The sequence below is a fragment of the Apteryx rowi genome, unplaced genomic scaffold (assembly GCF_003343035.1).
Source record: "Apteryx rowi isolate R43461 unplaced genomic scaffold, aptRow1 scaffold_392, whole genome shotgun sequence".
NCBI classification, from domain to species: domain Eukaryota; kingdom Metazoa; phylum Chordata; class Aves; order Apterygiformes; family Apterygidae; genus Apteryx; species Apteryx rowi.
In genome coordinates this window covers 676,441-697,399 of record NW_020450441.1, presented here as the reverse complement: position 1 = coordinate 697,399, position 20,959 = coordinate 676,441, and the positions used below count along the sequence as shown (strand labels likewise).

The 20,959-nt window shown below is 42.2% G+C and overlaps 1 protein-coding gene across 11 annotated transcripts in view; it reads right to left on the bottom strand.

Moving 5' to 3' along the window:
• HS1BP3 (HCLS1 binding protein 3) overlaps positions 1-20,959 on the bottom strand; it is a 62,638-nt gene that overhangs the window by 19,451 nt on the left and 22,228 nt on the right. For all 11 annotated transcript variants that reach the window (XR_003254968.1, XR_003254967.1, XM_026074625.1 and 8 more), the window contains 2 exons: positions 1,411-1,562; positions 780-915 (listed from right to left, as the gene is read on the bottom strand). Coding sequence is in view for 9 of the 11 variants with exons in the window: in XM_026074625.1 (XP_025930410.1) it covers positions 780-915; positions 1,411-1,562 (288 nt within the window). In the remaining 2 variants the exon portion in view is untranslated. The remainder of the gene's footprint in view (positions 1-779; positions 916-1,410; positions 1,563-20,959) is intronic.

Here is a 20,959-nt window from a genome sequence, read left to right as displayed (position 1 = left end):
TGGTCTCTGAGTACTGGCTCCCTGTCTGATCTCATGAGGATTAGCAGTGCAGGTAAAGCAGTCTTGTGAGACTGATATTGAGAATAAAACATGTTATGTGATGATATGTTCCAGAGCTACACTAACAARGGGGCAAGTTAAGTCTGACAGCAAATATATTATTCTCTTCTGAAACTGTGAGCTCCAGCCCTCCCATTCATTGTGTTGAAGATTAAATGCAGAGTGATGGAGATTTTAATGCAAGTCCTTTATGACTGTGGAGACGTGCACAGAAATCCTCCTGGAAGTGGGCATGGACTTCTGTGAGCCAGCAGCAGAAAATCATTCCTCTAGTGGCAAGAGAGAAAAGCCCCTGATGTCAGAGCATTGAAATAGAATTCATCTTTCTTTCTGGACTTTTTCAGTCCCCTGCCTCAGTTTCTCACTTTTCCTAACGGAGGTCAGTCTCTACCCCCCTGTGGATCGCTTGCAGAAAGCAGAAGTGCCATGTTAGAAACCTGGGACTGGATGGCATGTCTTGGGCCTACAAGATCCTTCATTTGGAGTCACAGGATAATATCCTGTACCCTACCCTTCACAAAGGGTCCCACTATTTTTCCCTTTTAATGTGCTTGATTTCCAAGCTTCGTGACACAGATATTACTTTTTCTTTGTTAAGTATAAGTACTGATCCACAGTTAGCATTCAACCATATTTAAGCTTTGCCCTCAAATTTTGAGATCTAAACAACACCCTCCGCAAGGGACCTTCATCCTACAGGACAGATTTGAGATGAGTACCTCAACAGTTCCTCAGTGTCCTCCTGAGGACTCCTGCTCAGCACAAACTCCCTGCTCTCAATGGCAGCTGGTAGCAGTAGTGAGTCGCCCAGTCTTACCACCCCACCAAGGTCTGGGTCTTCAAATAATTTCAGATCTAGAAAGGGGAACCAAAAGAAGTTATAGTCAAATAATGCTACATGATACAGTAACTGCATTAACACTAGTTAGGTAATCTGGTGATGGGGCTGAAAAAAAAAAGGTGATGCAGAAAATTATTTTTACACAAGAACTTCCAATCCACAAAGTGCCATTAAACACATTAGCGATACACTGCACTCTCAGGACTTGGTAAATCTGCTTCCTTCTTGCACTCAAAAGTAGGTCACTTTATTCTTGCTAAAGTGTCATGAGTGAGTGTGGGATAGACAGCTCCCACAGACCTAGAATACCTAAGCCCAAAATTTCAATAGTGAACAGCTATGGAAACTGAAGGTCATATTTATTCCCTCTAGATGATTCTGCCCCAGTGAAAGATTAGTCTTAATATTCCCAGGTCATCATCCAACCTGTACCATTACACTTTAAAAGCTCAGTTATGCAAACGCTTTAGAAAAAACAATCTGTGTATATGAACGGAGAAGAGATTTACTTTCTTTCATCTTCTTCCTGGGACCAAGTGATGAGAAATCTTTTTCTGGGCCAAACAGTCCTTCCTCTGGATCGACTTCCTCTTCAAAAATGGTTAACTTGGGCTTCTCTTTCTTGGCTGGTGAAGCAGATACCTTCTTTGTTTTTTTAGTTCTAAAAACATAAGACATAAGAAAGTCAGCTGCAATTCTGGATTTAACAAGAAAGATTTATGGCTCACAAAGTCCCATAAACTGAAAATAGAAGGATGCTGGGAAAGCATCAGAGAAAAGTACGTAGGCATCTGTTACAGTCACTGGCAGGATATTGAGCTGGATGAACTTTTGGTCTGATGTACTCTAACTGTATTCACATTTTGTATTAAGAACTATAAAGGAATCCAATGGGAACTGGAGGAGCAGTGCTAACAATACTGTGAAAACTACCTATCACATTTGTTTTTAACAGTTTTACTCCTCCCCCGCAGAAAGCTTAAAATAAGAAAGAACAGTCGTTCCAGCAACACTGTTATAGACAGACAGAAAAGGAATGGCTTGAAAAACAAAGTGCAGGCTGAACCATTGCGCTGATCCCTTTGAATGGGTTTTAAAAGGTTTCTTCGGTTTCACTCCCTTGCCAGTGACTGCTGCAGTTTTTGATTGCTGCATAAAGGTGCTAGTCAGTTTATCAGAACATCCTCATATGCTCCGAAGGAGACATGGTATGAAGTCTACAGCACCTTTAAGGTGAAGTGAGCAGGGACTGGTAGATACTACGTTGGACAGACTGCATGCAGAATTTACAAAAGTCAGTACTTTCTGGCAGCAAGAGTAGGATTAACTTGCTCTAAATTTAGCCTTCTAAAAGTTTGACAGTGAAACAAAGTTAATTTTTAGACTTTTCTAGTCAATGGAAAGAGACAGATATCTCCATAGGACAATTAATTCCATCTATTTTGAACACTGATATCTGGATGCAATAAATCTCTGCAGATTTCTCTGTATGTCTCTCTGCTGACTAGAGGAGGAGGCTAAAAACTGCTTTGGATTAGAGGTCATTTGCAGATGGCTTAAACTAGGAGAGATTAATCTCCTTCCAAGAACAGAGGGAAAAACACATCTCATGCTCTCATACTAAGAGTCATGTTCCATGAGATGAAGCTACAAGGCAGCTTTCACAGTAGGGTAGCTTGAGTTATGAGGCAGAAAGTGGCATAAAAAAATAAGAATTTAGAGCACAGCACAAAAGCTTTTGGATGAAAAGTCCAATTAAAGCTAAATAGAAAGAAAATAATTCCTTAGCACAGCATGTGCTTCCTAAGAAATCTCCAGATTTTAGAGATTTTTACTCTTACCAGGCACAGCTTGGCAATTACTAAGGCAGCCTCTTTGAGCACCTCTTACAATAGAAGATCTGAAGTTCTCCTTTGCAGAGAGCAGGTCAGGTTTCAGCCTAGGGCAAACCCAATTATCAGCACTTAACATGCTGTAGTCATCAAAAACTAAGGTCAAAAGATTACACATACATTCCAGATACATTGAAGAACCTCTTCCAATTACAGCTGTGCACAGAGAATAGAGACCTGTTACTTCCATTTTCACAAGTTTATTATCAACAAAATAGAACTTCTGGATGATAATACCTTGCTACCAACACTTCATCTCTTTGCAACAGGAAATGCTGCACTTCAGAGGCCTAAGAGCCTCATGCAAAACTTAAATACAGCCTTATTCGGAAACATACCCTATTCAGTACACTAATGATATCTGTGGTTTTCACTGACCAGTTTGCTGAGCTACTTATGATACAAACAACTTCCTTCTTAAAACAGGAGAAAYTTCCAAGGCTTTGTTTTTTCGCGTTTTTACTCATTATGGATATGCCTGGAGTGACTTCTGTGTTTGTGCTAGTTTTGCATGGTCAGCTCTGAGGAGTGACCTCAAACTGAGGCATTTATAAAAGAGGCTTCTTCCACAAACTGACAAAATCTAAAGTAACAATACATACAAACTAGACGGCTTTCACCAAGGATTTCTAACACAAACTCAAAATTATTGCTTTATTAACTGCAGTAAGTAATCTAACACTGAAATGAGCCTAAACATTGAAGGAATAGGTAACAAATGGTAATAAATGAAAGCCATTATTTAAAAGACAGGAACAAAAGAACAATAAGGCTGAGTCTTATGGAGTTGGCAAATTTATTAAAAAACATAATTAGTAGACACGAATAAATAACATCTTCTGGGGAAAGAACAACCTTTATTTGCAGAATTCATGCCTTTCAATGTACTAGCAGTCTTTGGAGAACTGAATCAGCGTGTAGGTAAGGACTGCCCATCTACAGAGTGTCCAAGGCCTTCAGCAAGATCCCTATCCATCCAGAGAGTTACAACAGCTCTCCTGATGCACAAGGGCTTGTTACACCACAGGAACTTATTCATGAGCCAATACATCTCCAAGCAACAGCTCTCCGCCCCAGTGAAGTTAACAAGGGGTTTACTATTAGCATTATTAGCTATTACTATTAGTATTATTAGCTAAAATATCTGCTGCGAAGAGTAGCACAATGGTGGGAAACATCAAGCAAAGGGAAGAGAACCATAAAAACAATGTCGTAACAAACTATGTAAAACAAAATGAACTGAACTGAAAGGTCTTGGTAATAAACCTCTGTTTAGTCTAGCCATCAAACCAGCCCACTTACACTGATTTGCTTTCTGTTTTGCCAGGGGACTCCATTGGCAGTTCCAGGGCATAGGGCCAAACCCACAGGGTTTGACTGCTACCAGTAGGAACATGAAGAAGTTGTTTTTCTGCCTTCAAGTCGTTTCCCCTCACTGACCGTCTAAGGAAGCCATAGTTGAACTGCCAAGTAATTCCAGCATATCCATAGAGGGATTCTGTTGAGGTCAGTCTCTAACTGGGAGACAGAATTCCCACGGTTCTGTATTTAGCTGTGCTGGTTCAGGCTGTGCACTGCTAAGCAGAGGTTAAGAGATGAGAAAGGGCGTGTAAGAAGTTTCGGAGTCTGTCTGAGGTCCTGGTTTCACAATCAGCTTCAGTTGGACTGAGACTGTGTTGAAAGAGGTAGCTCTGTCTGTCCCTTCAAATCCTCTCTGTATGTTCCTGCCACCTTCTCATCAGCCAGGAACCAATCTGGCTGGCCAGGAGGTCCCACAAGTACTAGATCCAGCACAGAGGAAAAGCAAAAAGGCACATGCGGGGACAAAAAAGGGAAGGACAACCACTTGCAGTAGCACCAGGGACTTAGCTTGAAATGAGCTGGTCATAAAGCCATTAGTACTTTCTTCATGCAGTAGATCTCCTAACATCACACTCACAATGTTGGCATCTGACATCTTGAAACTACCTGCATCCAGCTGGCATAAGATGACCTATGTCATTGCTATTTCTGTGGCCCTGAAACAAGTGGGCTTTTCAGGCACCATTCTAGTGAATTTTAAAAATCTTACCAAAAAAACATACTAACCCTAAAACTGATGTATCCTTTGTTCAGCTGAAGAGATTTCTGGAAACTTATCTATTTACCCAGTTGAATCTACTGGTTTCTATACATGAAGCACTGTGAGAATGACTCCAATAACACTACAGTCTTCTGCTCTGAGTCATTCCAAAAGGAGCCATCAGTGACTGTAAATGAAGACCAGCCCCCTAACTGACATGGATCAAAACTAAATATCCAAAAATTAGGGAATATGAATTTGCCTAGTCAGACTGCTGACTCACTTGGAAATCCAGCAGAAATTCCTGGCTCCCAAAAGACTCTCAATCACCTGTGAAAACGTCCATAAAACCCTGTATGCAGAAGCAACCATTTTCAAAACTAACCCATTCTGCAAAACAATTCTCCTGTTACTGCTTGCAGACACAATATAGGTCAATTGTATGGAAGTCTCCATAGCTCACTGGCACATCAATAACGCAGCAAAGCTTTTCGATCAGCTGTAGAAAACTGCAGTGGGGAGGATTAACACACTCCAAAGTGAGAGGACAAGATTTCCAGATCTGCATGTGTGATAGCTATGTTTTGAACCACTGCACCTCCAGATCTAACACATGCTGACACATAGCTTAAAGCAAAGAGCCCAGGCTCTGTAACAGTACTCATCATATTCAGTAAGACAGGAGTCCCTAAACCATACTCACAACTGGGTTAAAAGACATGTAATAAATATCCACTTTTGTTTATGTAATTATTCAGAGTGAGTGCAATCTCAGAGCACAGACAGACAAGTATTTTAGCATTCATTATTCGAAAAATATGACCATCTCTTTTTTTCCTAGGAAACGCTCCAGGAAAAGAATGCTCTATTAATACAGAAAAGAATTATTCAAAATATACATACGCATATTTTTAGGAATGTTGTAAGTTTGACAAGGAAAGAGCTCACTAATATAAACAGGCATCCCAACTCTCACAACACCTCTATGTTCTGGCTTGAACAAAAGAACTACTACTAATATAGCAATAATATTAGCGCATATTCTTGAAAACCATTTCTGAAAAACAAGGATCCTATACACCAGCTCATGCAGAAAACAAAATGTCATCTGCTGCTTTCTTTTCATTCAACATTGTTCATTTTCCAAAGCTGTCTGATAATAACAGGCAGAACAAAAGGGGTCATTCTCATCTGCTTCGGGCAAGGGATGCAGAATAGAAAAATCTAAGCCAGTCAGCTCAACACAGCCTGACTGCTAAGCATCCAGAGACAAGTGTTGGCCACAGGGATACCTTACCTCACACAGTCAGCTTTTCCATGGTAGATGTCACAGTAGCTTACAGTGTTTTAGATGACCCTGGTATACCCCAAAATAAGATAACTCATAAGAGATGAAGTAAATCTATTAGAAATCATTTAAAATAAGAACATTAAATTGCAGGGAAAATTTCTGCTGCTGCAACCTCCAGATTAGTTGTTTCAACAGAACAACAGATGGAAAGAAAGCATGAAGTACCAGATTTTCAGGAGTTCATTTCCCACCTAAGGACCTGCTTTAGTGGAAAAACTTTTTTCCAAAGGGCTCAGCACTCAGGAGTACCTCTTATTCCTAAAAGAAGCTAAACAGTTTTAAAAACTGACCTTAAACTTTCTGATGATACTCTTCTTCAATGTAATTTAAAAACAGACAACAAGACCACAGACTGACAACCTTTGTTTAGTATACAGCTCATTAGCAATAATCATAATATAGGAACATTTCCTGAAAAGCTTTCATTTAAACACCTAATAAAATGCACAGACATTAATATGCTCAGCAAGGGAACAAGACTTGCACAGTAGATTGCAAAGAAGATTATCATGTAGGAAAATTCTTTATCATTTTCGATTTTCTAGACTAAACCAGAATGTGAGATTTGCTGAAACAACTCAAGGGCAAGAAGAAAAGTTTCAAAATATAATCAGGCCTAAGTTAAACCGCAGCAAAGACACTGATCCAGAAGAAGACAGGCATAATAAAATTGCTGATAAGATGTGAAAAAGCCAGAAATATTTCCAAGTATTTTGGGGGTTGCCTACAAAAGAAGCAGAATGGCACTTTTGGGGTTTCTGATGGCAGCAAAATAGTTCTTATCCTGATACTCACATTAATAATACATGTTTTCAAATACACAAAACCATATAACATGCACTAATGAGTTTCAGAAAAAAATGGCCAAGTGTCTTTCTGCATCCTGGATGTACCTGTTCAACACATTTTAGAATTTCAGGGAAGTTTCCTTCCAGAGAGCTAAAAATAAATCTAGTGTTAGAAAAGTACAACACAAAGAACCATGGGCTGGTGAGCATTGCCCTAATGCTGGGTAAAGTCAAAGAAAGGCAGATAACAGATGTAATCAGGAAATAATTGAGAGACTGATCATTACTAAAGTCTTGCTAGAACCATGCTGCCTTTTTCTATTTATAAGACTACAGGTTTGGTTAATAATGGTAACTTACCCAAAGGTTGACATAACAGACCTGAAACTGTACACCTTTTTCTTAAAAATGGGACTGGGAGAATGGAAACTCCTATAGCCTGTCTCCTGCTGACAGGGATTTCACTGTATTTGTTTCTCYGCAGAGGGAGACTGGACGTATCTGTACCTTAGGCACCTTAGACACCTCAGGCAAGGAGGGGTGAAACCAGAACGCTTTTTCATTCTTCTCTGCTGCTGTGGTGGGACCAGGAGGAGAGAATCTCATGTCTTGCTGTACAGGCTATGGATTAGTAAAACAGCAACAAGGCAGGAACGATAATGGTAAGATCTGGGCTTGGTGTATATCATCTCTAATTACTCTCTTTCTTTATTTTTATGCTTGGTAAGACTGGATTTTAAATTGATAAGAGAAGTGAAACATTGATTTTTGCTTTGCTTCACTCTTCTGCAGCACCTTCTCTTCTCCTTGTGCCTAGTCCTTGTCTCTCCCATATCATCCTCTTTCCCCTTCTCATCCCTCCTCAATCTGCTTCCCCAGATTTCTGGCCAATATCAGGTACTTCCTTGCTTGATCTCCAGGATCTGCAGTACTGCCTTCTTCCCCAGACTACCAGTTAAATCTCTTGGTCATCTTCAGCCCTCTTCTTTTCTGCTCCAGCATCATGCATCTTTTCCTCTGCTGACCTCTATTCTGGACTCTTTTTTTTTTCCTGCTTTAARTCTAAAGGTTATTATTGTTATTATGCTTCTGAAAAAGACCACAAGCTGCCACTGAAGGAGAAACAGGAAGCTGCAATAGGAAAATGGAAAAAAGGAGAAGGGAGGGGAAGAAAAAAGAGGATGAAATTGAGCAGAAATAACAACAGGCAGGTTAGAGAATGAAGAGAAACAGAAGAGGTTGCACCTAAACAGAAATGATAACCAGCTATAACTGCTGACCACCAAAAATAAACATGGATTTTAACAGTTACTTTTTGATAAAAAATAAAATACATGTTAAATCTTAAATAAATGTAAAATTTTTCTGAGCAAAGGAAGCTTTATCAGGAAAGAATTAGGAAGAACAGTTGAGACTTAATATTAATTCTACCAGATGTTAATCCTTGATCTACTTCCTTCAAGGTCACTAGCCATGTGAATGGAGTTACTTCCAGGAATAGCCCCAGTTTTATGTTTTGACCCTATAAAAATTACACTCCCAAGAAAAAAAAATTCCATTCTCTTATACTGATTAATGATTGCTATTGGTCTGTAGCTCCTAAGATAGTGACGTCTTGGACAAGGATTGTGTTGCATATCTGTATAGTGGCATCTTCATGCCGAATAACTCAGCAATAAAACATGGAACATGACAAGAATATAAATATGACAACTGTAACAAAATCAGCCTACCAACATTGTCCCTTTATGAAACATTCTTCACAAAATGTCTGAGCAGCTTTACAAACAGTCAATCAAGCAAAAATAAAGATAGCGTGAAAAAGCTATCTACTGAACACGTATCTGCCACGTGCTCAAAAGACTAAGAAACAAACACAAAAAAGAAGGCTTCACAAATCAGAAATTTATACTAATGGAAGTGTATAAAATGTCAGCAATAACCAGGGGTCATAATGGAAATCTACCAATCCCCATACGGAACCCGTTCATTCTACAGTATGACATCCCTTAAGGTACCRGCTCACAGCTAACAAATCTTCCATTCATCTTTATATTCAGACTCTTCCATTTTACTTCCATAGACATAACATTCTGGAAAAAGACAGATGAGACATTTAAAGGTCTCCAAATGCATGCACTTAGAGCAACAATTATCTTAAATGTGTTAGTAAGAATTCTTACAACTAGAACTTATGAGTGACAAATGCAAACAACAACCATTTTGGAGAGAAATGACTGGTTCTTTCAACAGTGAAATGGTGAAAAAAGCCAAACGCACACAGTGAACATATAACTCCATTTCGTGTTAAACATGTTTGAGTAATTTTTGGAAAAACATTGGATTAATAAATACATTTGAACATGTGATTAGCTGATGTCGCATTTCCGGAAGTGGTGGACACTCACAGCTCTTAAGTCAAATCAACAGGATCTGCAACTGCTTGGTGCTTCCTCCCAAGGAAGAGCAGCCTGCGACTGTTCTACAACTATTTTGCAAAGGTTTAATTTCACTCTACCTAATCTTCATTTCCTCACAGTCAGAATGTCATCACTGGCCACTGACATCTCCTGGACTCATGTTGCGCTCCTCAGCAGGAGACGATTCCCATGGTGCTGCTGTCTCAAATGAATTCCCTCCTCACTGCATCCAAAAGCGGAACGGCTATAAGAACAAGGGCTGTGAGCACAGCTTTGGTTTTTAGCTGCCTGTGAACAGAGAAGCCTCTAATACATAAAATAACAACAAAGGATGTTTGCTTCTAAAAGCCTCTGGTCTCTAATTCTAGGGGCTCTGTGGAAAACACTGTCTCAAGAGCGCCCTTCCTTTTTTGCCTGGTACCTGTGCAGTCCGGGAAAACCTCTGGCAAAATACAAATCATCTAAAATTCTGCCTGACATACCTGTCACACTACATCTAGAGAGCTTGTTAAAAGCCAGAGAAGGGCTGGTTACCAGGGCGGTGAGCAGATTCCTGCAGTAGCCAAGCAGAATTTGTGCTCAGACACAGACTGCTTTAAAAGTGTCATGTCTTGACTGGTTAATGGAACAGCCTGAGGAAAGAAGACACAGTTGAGCCTGTTTTTCCATCATCTTCCTCAGTCAGGGTCCCTCCCCCACAGCTCGCTGTTCAGAGGTCACTTTTTCCTCTTTGCTGTTCTGCCTGCCACAAAATGGGTAAAATAAACCTACCGCCACAAAACAGAGATGGCTCCATAGGAAGTAAAATAGAGAAGGACACAGTGAGACATTGTCAGAGCTAAATGCTACTGCTGTTGCGCACAGCACCCCCTGCTCTGGCTGCTGTCTCCTCCTGCTGATCACAAGATCAAACATGCTCCCATAAAAATAAAAATGTGACTTTCCTGCCTCGAGGTATTTATTTTTACAGACGGAAGTTAAAATTGCTCTGGGTGAAATATTCCCCAGGCCATGGATATGACTATTGCACGAAGCAAATTCTACTTCTGATGTTGCAGACATTGCTGCAGTTCAGACTGTAGGAACAGTCACAGGAGGGAACACCGGAGAGACAAAACTCTCCCTCCTGTGTGAAACGCCGAGGCTCTGCAGAGGCAGCTGCCAAGGAGCTTCTTTCTGCTGCAAGCAGAAAAATAGCTGACATAGTTCTTTTTTTTTTTTTTTTTTTAATTGGATTCCTATTTACATTTTATCACTAACTGGCCTGACTTCTTAGCTCTCAAGCTTCTTCARCACAAGTAATTTCAGGGGCTGGGCACTGAGCTCAATATCCCCAGCAGCTGGCTGCTACGTGGAATGAAAGGGTTCAGCTTCGGAAGCACTGAGAGCTCAGTGAGGGCAGGCGCTGAATGAAGAGAACCAAATCGCAGAAATCTGATAAATACAAGAAATTCATGAACACATGACAAAAATAATATTAAGTAGTCTTTAGAAGTGTCCTGGTTCACACATGAGATCCGAACTGGTAGTTTTATTTAACAACCATGGTGGCATTCTGAAATCATAACCAAAATAGCTTCCCCTTCTGTTGACAAAAATCCTTCAAAGTGCAGCTCACCCAGAGCGACACTTGTATTCCCACAGCCCTGTTCAGAGACTGCAGATGGATGATCTCAGCCAGGCCTCCAACTATTGCCTCATACCCCAGAGAACTACTACTTTACCCGAGTCTGAAGATCTACCCAGCCGATTCATTACAGACCCTGCTCCGCACTCCCACTTCGCTACCTGATGACGTGCTACTGTCTGTTATCGCTGGCTGCTCCCCTTGGGGCTGCATGGATTAGACGTTCTGAAGATTCACGTGCCACAAGAAAATGCACACACCGGGTGTTTCAGGATCCCAGTCCACAAGGAGAAACGCTGCAGCAGACCGTGCCGTGCAATGTAGGAGACATGCCATGCGGGTAGGAAAGAGAAATGACACCACTGGATCACTGTGACTGTAAACATGCAGCACATCAAACACTGCCAAAATGCCAGGTGCTGATTCTTATCACTCATGCCGCTGCTTTGTGCCACTCTCTGTGCCTCTCTGCACTGCCCACCCAGCCTCTATCTGCAACTCCTGACCTTGCTCCTGTCTCCGCTCATCCTCCTTAGACCCCCAGAGTGAGGACTCTGCTACCTGCCTGTGGTCTCGCCAAGGAAGGGAAGGGTTTGGAGGCTACCCATCTTCTCACGGCCGGCAAAATCCCATAGCAGAGGTGTCACAGAAACAGGAGGCAGCACATACGGCTACGCTGCTGAATGAAAGAGTGCTGGAGCAGGGCTATATCCACACTAAATAGGTTTTCCCTGGCCCCATGTAGTGTTCCTGGAATTATTATTCTGCATCTGATTTTCAGTTGAGAGCTTGAAAGAATGTGAGGGGTCTGCTGGAGCCCAGCAAAGTGACAGCCTGAAAAGGAGGGTGCTTGTGACATGCCTTGGGCATGGATGGAAGGCATGTGGTGGTTTTGGAAGGTGCAAAGCCTGATGAGATCCTGCCAGAGGACTGCCTACAGAGACAAGCTTGATGCAGTCTCCTCCTTGCTGCCTTTTGGGCAAGGCCCCTGCAAGTGGTCATGAGTCCCAGCGCCTCCCAGGGGAACAGATAAGTGGAGAGCAGAAGGGTTAGTGATTAAGAAAAGGAGACTGTGTCCTTAGCCATATTGTCCCTTTGTCCAAAGGGTTTAAGGATATCTTGACATTCATCAGTAACACTCACAGCCTGTCTTGTAGGGCACAGCAGCACAACGATGCCTCCGCTCCCTTGAACGACAGTGCTGTGCTGCCAACAGCTGGCAGAGGACTGGCACACTGAGCAAGTTCCTCAGGGAGAGCAAGGAATATGACAGGCCTAGTTACATCTCCCACCACCCCAAAATGCAACAAAAATGATGCTTGTTGCCAACAGACTGCAGTATTTAGATGGTTCCCAAATGCCTCATAACCCTTCCAAATTCACTCTCACTGCACCCCTGCATGGCAGGGAATACCAATACCCCACTTTCACGGATAGGGAACTAAACTAGGTCCTGAAAAACAGAAGTGACTTGCCTACAAGCCTAAACAGGAAGTCTTTAAAACAGGGAACTGAAACTAATTCCCCAGAGATCCTGGCCAGCAATTCGGGACCACGCTCTTCTCCTTCCTGTTTGAGCATCCTGAATGGTGTGGCACTGCCCTTGTCTCCTGGCACCATCACTAAAACAAATAAAAACAACCCTAATGAGTTGAGGGTTTGCTGTAACAGCCCCTGAGGGAGGAAGGGAGGGTTAGCCCTTAAGAGCCTCTTAAGAACATATTTGTTTTTATCATATTACAGGAACTGCAGGGCCATGGCTCTGTCACTCATAGCCAAGACAAGAAACAAGGATGACTCTGGAACAAGAGCTTCCACGACAAGACTGTTATACAGAGGAGCAGCCTAAGATGGCAGATAACCCATCATAGAGGTGAAAAACAAGACATCTTTCGCAAATGGGTCTAGATAATGTTGTAAGGTGGTTTTGAGGCCAAGACGCTGTGTTGTGTGTTTAATGATGCCTTCAAGAATGCCTAAGAAGCTATTATAGGCAAAAAGCAAAAAAAAAAAAAGCCAGAGAAGAGTCTTGGAAATCTTCCATTCCAGCCACTCTGACCACTTTGTATATTGTGCCAAGTCAGTAGCAGTTATTACAGAAAATCATGGTTCAGAGAACAGACCTCAGAGCAATAGACTATACTAGTAAATAAACCAGGCCAAAACCTTTCCCCAGCCCTGATGCCAGCTGACACGGCATGGCTCGCACCCATACAGCTGAACTTGTGTTATGCTCCAAAACAGGCTGGCTGTGTCTGTCCGGTCCCAGGCTAACTCCCAAACTTTGCCCATCACTGTCTAAAAGACTGATGGCTGGAACAAGTCACTGCAACCAGGTTACTTATTTAACTATATGGATGACAGTGCTTGGGGCCTTGTCCTGGCCCTGTTCAGTTTGTTTGTGTAGAAACATCCTCCAAGAACTGGACAGTTGTTTTAAGTAGCCCTTTAATTGCCCTGATTTATTTGGCAGTGTTCAGCAAATACATCTGGTCTGAGTAAGGTTGAGGTGAAAGGGACCCAGTCCTCCCAGCCTCACAATTCCCTGGCCAACAGTTAAATTGAACAATGATAAAAGCTGCAAAATATCCCTGGTGTTTTATGCTCACGGAGCATCCTGAAGTGCCAGACATACACTCAGCACAGCCTGCACAGAGAAAAGCCTTGTTACAGGGCCCAATCCTGACTCCTAAATGTGCTCCTTCTTCAGGCTGTTTTGTTCACAATGGAAAGCCCACCATCTCTACTTGCAGATAAATATGGTCAGGGCCTCAACTTAGATACTTGCCCACAGGGACCTTCTTGCGAGCTGTTAGCATGCTTCCTGGCATGTATTTGGCCCAGGCTAATTATTGCTTTCCCAAACGATGCCTGGACATAGTTTAGGAATCAGTACAAGCTCAGGGCCTTTTCCACTTTGGATGTGGTCAGCTTGTCCTGGGGAGCAAAAGGGTTTAGCAGTATGGTCAGGAACTACATCATCCTAGTTGGCAGACAGCAAGACTACAGTTCCTGTCCAGTTTTATTTACTAGTTAAGCCACAGCCAAATCATCTTCCACAGCTGCACAGTTCACTGTGATGATAAATCTTACCCCTTCTGACCTGGACAGAACATGTTGATGTCAGGTATCTCAGGCAATATGAAAAGAAAGCTTTGGAGCCTTGTCCAAAACCTATGGAAGGTGATAGAAAGCATTTCTTTAACTTCAAGGACAAGTGTCATTAACAACGATCTCAATGTCACATTTCTAATAGATCTTCCCCTACAAGACCTCAGATCTCTAAGCAAAAGCGAACTTTTCCACAGGCAGACTTATGAAATCTGTTTTATTCCTTTTACCAAAGAGATAGCAGAGAGATCTAGCTTCTAAACACTGTACCCAAAATGCAACCTTTGTGAGAATTCAAGAGCAGCATCAAGATCTGCTGAATCCCAGCTTTATGTCTGTCCTTCAGAACAATCCTCCTGCTGCTGGCACTTTAGACCTTCCCAGATCCAGCTAATTGCTGCAAGGGGCGGTAGCAAGGGGATCTGATCCTCCCCAGGTGTGTTAATTAGTACCAGCCCACAGTTACAATGGACAATTCATGCATTTTTGGCAAGGTTATATAGTTCATTTCCAAAAACAGTTTTCCAAAAGCTAATTCTTTGATCTTTTGAAACCAAGACAGAAACTTCTRCAGCAGGTCTATGGGGAAAAGGCAACAACGGCTTTAATAAGTCTGCTAAGTTGGGAACTTGACAGCATCAGATGAAAGGAAAAGCAAGTCTCCCATCTTGATTTAAACTGAGCACACATTCACCCCCACAGACAGCTTCTTCTAGAGCAAACAATTCTGTTAAACATAGTGAACAGGAAAAAAAACAGGGCAGCTCTAAATCCGTCCCTCATTAGCAGTCTGTCTCATCTACAAACAGTTCTTTGGGTCTACTGACTAAAGATTTCCCCATGCCTTGGTGAAAGGAGCAGGCTAATCGATGAGGTAATGCTTTTTTATTCTAATTAAGGACTTGAGTCATCCTATTATTCTAAAGTCCATGAAACAAAGCATGTTTAAATCTGCCCAGTTACCTCATGCTCAACCCTTTTCCAAAGCAGGAGGAGAAAAAAAAAAAAAAAAAGAAACTTTTGATTCTGTGTAGTTGTAAATTTATCCTGTACCCATTAAGAATCGGCTGCTTCCTATGTATCTGTCTCAGTTAGCTAAGGACTTACTTAATGTGCCTGCAGAATGCCTCATGGCAGCTTCTGCATGCCTTCACCACTGTTTAGTTCTACATCGCTACAAATAACCGCACATTGCTGTTGAACAGGATGGGAAAATCAAAAGCAGAGAGTTCACTTAAAGGACTATGGGAATTATTTGAAAACTGGTGCCAGCTAGTGGCAATGTTATTTCATTCCACTTCCCTGACATTACTTGGCTTTCCAATTCTTCTATATACAGAAAAGTGTGTGGCAAGTTTTATTGCTTTAATATATTGCAAACAATGAAGCAGGTCCATTAAAAATCCCACAACATTTTTCTCAAAAGCAGACTCTACTTCACTGAGCTGGTCAAATTCCAAACTGGGTATTTAAATTTACATTGGTGCAATTATCTGTGTGTTACCAATTGAATTACACATTCTTCACTTACCGTCTGATGCTGTAATGAGGTGTTGCATTAAGCTATGAAGTCTTTCCTGCATTTTACCCTAGGTGTAGTTATGTTTGGGTTCTGCATGAAAACACTGCTGGATGGCATACATAGCTATAGCACTACACAGAGTTATTCACAATCCTTTGGGTTTAGAATGATGGTATAAACACAAAATCACTATTCATAAACCCGATTAAAATATATTCAGTGTTCTAATCAGAAAGAAAATGAAGCACATTAAAATAATTACTTAAATTCCTTCCCAGAGGATCCTCAGGTTGCAGCTGTGTACGTACTGGAATCACTCAAGCCAGGCATGAAAGGAACTCACAACTGAAGTTTAAGCAAGGCAATTGCTTCAAGGTAAATAATGGGGGAAATAATGACTGCATAATCTTTTAGGACCAGAAATCCAACACTAGATCAGGAAATAGGAAAGCAGATAAGGACAATGCTGGTATGAGGGAGAAAGTGATTCTCACAAGTTTTCCTTGGGTCACGGAAGTGACTAGGTCCAAAATGAAAGAAAACAAAGAGAGCAGCCAATTTCGCATCTCTAAGTTATCACAGGGCATCCACTCCTCTCCAAACCTGTCTGTCGGTCTGAGCACCCTAGCTCTGATTCACCAGTTACAGTTCTAGCTGATTGCTGGAAGCGGATATAGCCGTAGGGTTTTTTTTGTTTTGTTTTGTTTGCATTCACCTGTCAAATATGGTCTCCTGAAGGAGCATATATGTATGTAACCTGGACACTTCAGCCAGAAGCCCAGGAGTTCCAGAAAATTCCAAGTTTTCTTGAGTGCATGTACATTAAGTTGGCAACTACCAAAGGACAGAAAAGAGAGAAGAAGGCTGAGTTCTTCTCACATCCATCCCAATACCCCTGGTTGGAAAGCACAGCTAGCAAAGGTTCTCAATTCCATCACCTTGAGTCACCCAGGCCTCGGCAAAGCCCTCCCAAGGAAAATATCCTGCCAGACCCCAGAGCAATCACTCAGAAGAGACAATACCAGACAACTACGGACGATGCTGTGAGATTCATTAGCTCAACATGGTTTCATTTTCCACTGTTTGCTTTTAATTACCTTCAACCTTCCATCTGTGGAGGGACAGTAAAGAAGCATGTGGGAAGATGCGTTAAGGCAAYGGGACTGCAGACAGAGGGAAAAGGAAAGCCTGCGGGATCTGTGTATGGGAGATGAACACTCACAAGGCATCCATAAATACAAACAAAGTTCAGGACAGACAAACTAGAGGGACTGAATTCCTGCAGAGAGCGTATCCCTGCTATCCTTCTTTATTTCCTATCCACTAGGTTAGGACATCTCCAAGGAGAGGCTAGAAGGTTGCCTCTAAAAAAGGCTGACAGCAGACACTCCTGTGGAAAGTAAGCAAGGTTCATCCTTTAATTGGATGGGTAATGCAGACTTTTATTTGCATTTTCTTCTTTTTCCTCTCTTTGATGGAGAAGAACACTACAAGAGACTATGCCCTTGGCTTTTAGAAAAAGTTTCAACTACCAGAAATGTTTCAGTGGAAGACCAACAGGGTGGTTTACTGGGGTTTCACAAGTTGCCAATCTGACAGCAGCTGGACTGGAATTGCGACAAATATTTGTGTCACTTGGCAGAAGCGACAGTCAAGCATGCCTTGCAACCTAAAACTGTGACTCAACAACTGACAGAAAATAAAGATCTGCCTGTTTAAATCTCTGAAGGCCTCACAGCTGTGAGCATGGATGCACAGAGTGCCTTAAAACAGCATGCTAGGAAAACAAGGCTCTTTCTTTTTTTTCCCCCTTGTTCATTGTTTTAAGTATTGAAATTCATTAAAGAAAATATAACCTGGAGCTTCTCTCTTCTTTGCTATTTTGGCACCTCCACCCTTTCTCATCTGATCAGGACAGATAGGTAAGTGTTTCTGCTGCTGTACATGAATCCTACCGGATTCAGAGCAGAAGCCATGTGCTTACCTGGCCAGACTGAGAGCTGTGAATTTATGAGTGACTGAAGAGCAGGAGGATGCCTGAGGAGTGGAAGTGACAGCTCAGGAGTAACAACTCTGCTGACCAAAGACCAGAAGGCACACTGCTGAACACACATTTTGACAAGTTTGCTCCAGACCAGTTGTCCGGTGGATAGCTACCCAGAACTAACCACTGGTTCGTGTCCCGACATACCTCCTCCTGCAGTCTGCCTGGCTCTGTAGGGCTCCGGCAAGGCCAGGACTGGCTGACTACTCCCTCCCCACCACTCTGTTACTCAGAGCAATCACCCGCTTTGCAGCCAGAAGGGGCCCCGAGTCCTTTATTAATCTCCTCAACGACTAAACCCAGCAATGGCAAACCTTTGGCACCAAGAATGGTTGATCATGACCTCAGCAACAACTAGCTACACAGCTTTTAAAAATACTTCTGGCAGCAGGCCCCCAAGAGGTCTGCTCTCACTGGCCTCATTCTTTCCTAACCGTTGTTAGGAGTTAGCTGCATTTGTGTTTATCCACAATAGATGCAAAGCTTCAATCTACYCACGTGCGCAAAATTGGATGAGGATAAGCCATGAGGGGAAATCCGCTGAAACAATAGCAAAGGTACAGAGCGGAGGCAAGAACTGTCAAGGATCCATGAGGAGACAGAAAAGCTCTTGCCTGGGGAATACCCACCTCTTCGCTCTGTACAGTTTTACAGGAAAAGAAAAAAAAAAGGGGGGGGGGAACTGAGGGTGGATATGCAGTCACTAAAAAGATTTAGGGCAGCAAAGGAAAAAGGACCGAAGGGAGGGAACCGTGTGTGTAGAGAAGCTGCTATGATGGGTGCTAAGAGCTGATGGATGCAGGGAAGCACAGGAAAAGGTGGGTTCTCTCAAGCTGGTGAACGCAAATTACCTCAAAATTTAATCATAGCTAAAAAAACGCATGCAGAGGGCTGCTGCATGTTTTAACCCATTAGGTACTCATATTCCTTTTGCAAAATCAATGCTGCTTTGTTCAGAGAAGCTGGTACCTGAGGTTTATTGGAGTAAACTGATTACAAGTACTAAATTCAGTTGGTTTAACATACCAAGTGAGAGAAGAGAGATGCTGAAGACCCTGGCTTCAGCCTACAAATGAGAAAACTGCATAGTTCATCCACAGAGGGAAGAGACGAAACCCAGCTCATTCAGTTACTGTGATATGTTTTTCAGTCAAGTTGTTATAAGAGTCAGAGCTAGAAAGTTATACTTGGTCATGCTCAAACATTCTTCCTACCACCAGCAAAAACAACGAAAAACATCCACATCTGGTTGTCTGAATTCCCTACAGAAAGTAAAACCCTAAAGACCTCTGAGGACAGACAGAGAGCAAACATGGTGGTAGGGAGAAAGAATGCCCCTGTGGACAGAAGGGCTCTAGCTATACTATTTATTTTAGCAATTATTTCATACCCTGGGCCTGAGCACAGGAGCTTAGTTCTACAGATCAGCTGTTAGAACAGCCGCTGGTGCTCTCCTGGGACAGGCCAGCCAGTCTTCTCCTAAATCATCCTAACCACAGCCCAGGAGCCAGCACAGGCCAGCAGCCAGTTCCAGTGGGCAGTCTGGATGCAGCAAACCTAATCTGGAGGACAGGGGAACGTACTGGTCTAGACATGGCCACATAGTGCCTGGTTGGCCTCAGAGAATGCGCCCTGGCACTGGTTAGTGTACTAGCACTGATACCACTCAAGAACCTTGTTTAACACGTCTCTCCTCACTCCATGCAGATCTTTTCTCAAACTACTGCCAAACTACACCTTTTTCCGCTGCAGAATTTTTGGTAGTATCATCAAGAATATCCTGGCTATGGACAAAATAGCTCCTCTATCTTGTGGCTGTCTTTGATGCCTTTCCCTTCAGTGGGTTAGCCTCTTTTGGATCTACTACTCTTGCTTCTTTCATCCTTAAGGGTATTCCAGTTGGAGAACTCCTTGTAATTGTGACTAGCCACACTGTAATATTTTATAATTTGCCAGGGAAGTCCTTTAAGAGGCAGCCATTAAAAGACACTGAGCCTCTAAAAACCCAGGTATATTGTTAAAGTGCTGTGGTAGCCTGGTGGGTACTTAAAAACACGTATCTGCAAATGTTAAGATACATGGATTTAAAAAGACTGATAAACAGCAGTATATTGCATTCGCTTTAAGGAGTACAATAGGGGAGAAAAAATGAATCAATATACCTAATGTTTTTCCTGTGTTGTGGGGTGAAATATGTAACTGATTTCCCACCATAAAGGAATTATAACTTTTTAGCAAAGGGATATTCAAAGGACTCTGGCTCACCAGAAAGAGAGGAGATGCCAACTGTTCAAAAACAAACAAACAAAAAAACCCCCTTTGACTAAGAGAGCCTTGCAACTTACAAGTAACTGTACACTTACACTGCAAAGAAAAACGAAACAGAGCTAAAAATGTGCCACTGCTACAATAAGGAGCATACTACATTCATTCTCCATTGCATAGCTGATGTCAAAGGACCAGGTTACTCAGTGTTAGGAGTGATTGTTCCTACAGCAGTTGTATATTCTGTCCAGAGCTGAAAGGATTTCTACAGATGTCCAGGAAAAATTGCAGAGCAACTGGTGACAGTACATCAGAATAACAATACATCAGAATAACAATACTCCAAACTATCAAGATGGGGAGTGAGAGACAAGGAGAAAGCTCACCCCCAGAAATCATACTGAAGTTGAATTACATCACTGCACCCCACAGACCTAATTTTGAGCACCCTCCACTCTGGGCAGGACCATGTTTTGGAGAAGCAAAAAACAAAACAAAAAAAAACAAAATAAAACAAAACAACCCACATAGGCAGGGGAGCTTAAAAGTTCATCACAAACATATATTGTGACTTTGGAAGTGTCCCTGATTTGGGCAAGGGACAAACAAACAAACAAACAACCCTTTCTGTTGCTAAGAATCTCAGACATGGCTCAAGATCACTCTGCAAATACAGAAAACAAGCTTTCGAGCATAAGAATCATGTAGCAGAGAAACACAGTGGGTTTGCAGACCTTCATTTATACCCACAAAAGCCAAAGAGCACAGAACTGGCGAGGCACCCACCAGACAYGCAAAAGCAACTCAGACATAGCCTTGAATGTGAAGAAGGGAATCAGAACAACTGGGATATCTCCTCCAGGCAGAAGGCACCAGGCCATCATGAGCTTCCACCTGGATGATCACCAGCAAGACAAAAAAGACCCTAGTTTAGCATTCTACTCCTAAAACCAATACATTTGACTTATATCTGGTG